Here is a 978-nt window from a genome sequence, read left to right as displayed (position 1 = left end):
AGGGCTGGGACTGGGGGTCCGGGGGGGCTGTGGGTGGGTTTGGCCCAGGAGCACGGGCCGGCTGGGGTGGTTCTGGGCAGCTCAGGCCCTCCACGCTTGCTGTAGTGCAGGGCTCCCAGGCACCTGCTGCTCTGCTGGAGCTGGGACCCCTGCACCCTCCTCTGGCCTGTCCAGCAGGGGTTGGGGCTGGCCGGCTCATGCAGCACTGGCTGGGCCCTGCCCCCCAGGCCCTCTCAGGCACCGCATCCAACCCTCTGTCATGTGGTGCCCACTGCCCCAGCTCCTTGGGAGGGTGAGATGCAGCTGGTGCTGAGCTGCTGGGATAGGTGAGGTCCGGCCTGACCCCTCTGGTGCACAGATCAACAATGAGGAAGAGTCAGAGGAGGAGCTGTCAACCCTGGAGGAGGCAGCAGGCTCCAGACTGAAAGGGCATGGCACTGTCGGCAACGCCAAAGAGGCAGAGAGCGATGGGCACAGAGATGGAGGAGCCCCGGAGCACCAGGACCACAGCACAGTGAAGCCACAGGTACCTTGCAGGGCATGGGGGAGGGCTGCTGTGTGGCCTGTCTTCTGGCTGCAGAAGCACAATCCTTTCCCTTGGGTAGCTGTGAGGGTTGTCCCACGGGGCTGGAACACGTGCCCCCAAGGCAGACGGGGTATAAAGCTAAATGTGGGATAAAGGACACGCAGCAAGCATTGGTTGATATAATGCTCCCTATTCATAGATTCATAGATTAAGGGTCAGAAGGGACCTAGTAGATCTTCTAGCCCGACCCCCCGCCAGGGCGGGAGAACAACAAAAAAACCCCAAAAAGAGAAACGGGACTCAAATGAGTCCAGCCAGGTAAGCATCCAGCCTCTTCTTAAAGACCCCCAGGGTAGGGGCCAGCACCACTTCCCTTGGAAGTTGGTTCCAGCTCCTAGCCACCCTAACTGTGAAGTAGTTTTTGCGGATGTCCAATCTATACCTCCTCTCCA

At 60.1% G+C, this 978-nt stretch overlaps 1 protein-coding gene across 1 annotated transcript in view; it reads left to right on the top strand.

The window, feature by feature from the left end:
* TCF25 (transcription factor 25) overlaps positions 1-978 on the top strand; it is a 23009-nt gene that overhangs the window by 5281 nt on the left and 16750 nt on the right. The window contains exon 2 of the mRNA XM_019505369.1: positions 359-526. Coding sequence (XP_019360914.1) covers positions 359-526 — 168 coding nt within the window. The remainder of the gene's footprint in view (positions 1-358; positions 527-978) is intronic.

The sequence above is a fragment of the Gavialis gangeticus genome, unplaced genomic scaffold, assembly GCF_001723915.1.
Source record: "Gavialis gangeticus isolate Ggan-Ray unplaced genomic scaffold, GavGan_comp1, whole genome shotgun sequence".
NCBI lineage: Eukaryota > Metazoa > Chordata > Crocodylia > Gavialidae > Gavialis > Gavialis gangeticus.
The sequence above is the reverse complement of the archived record's forward strand: the minus strand, read 5'-3'. Positions and strand labels throughout refer to the sequence as shown.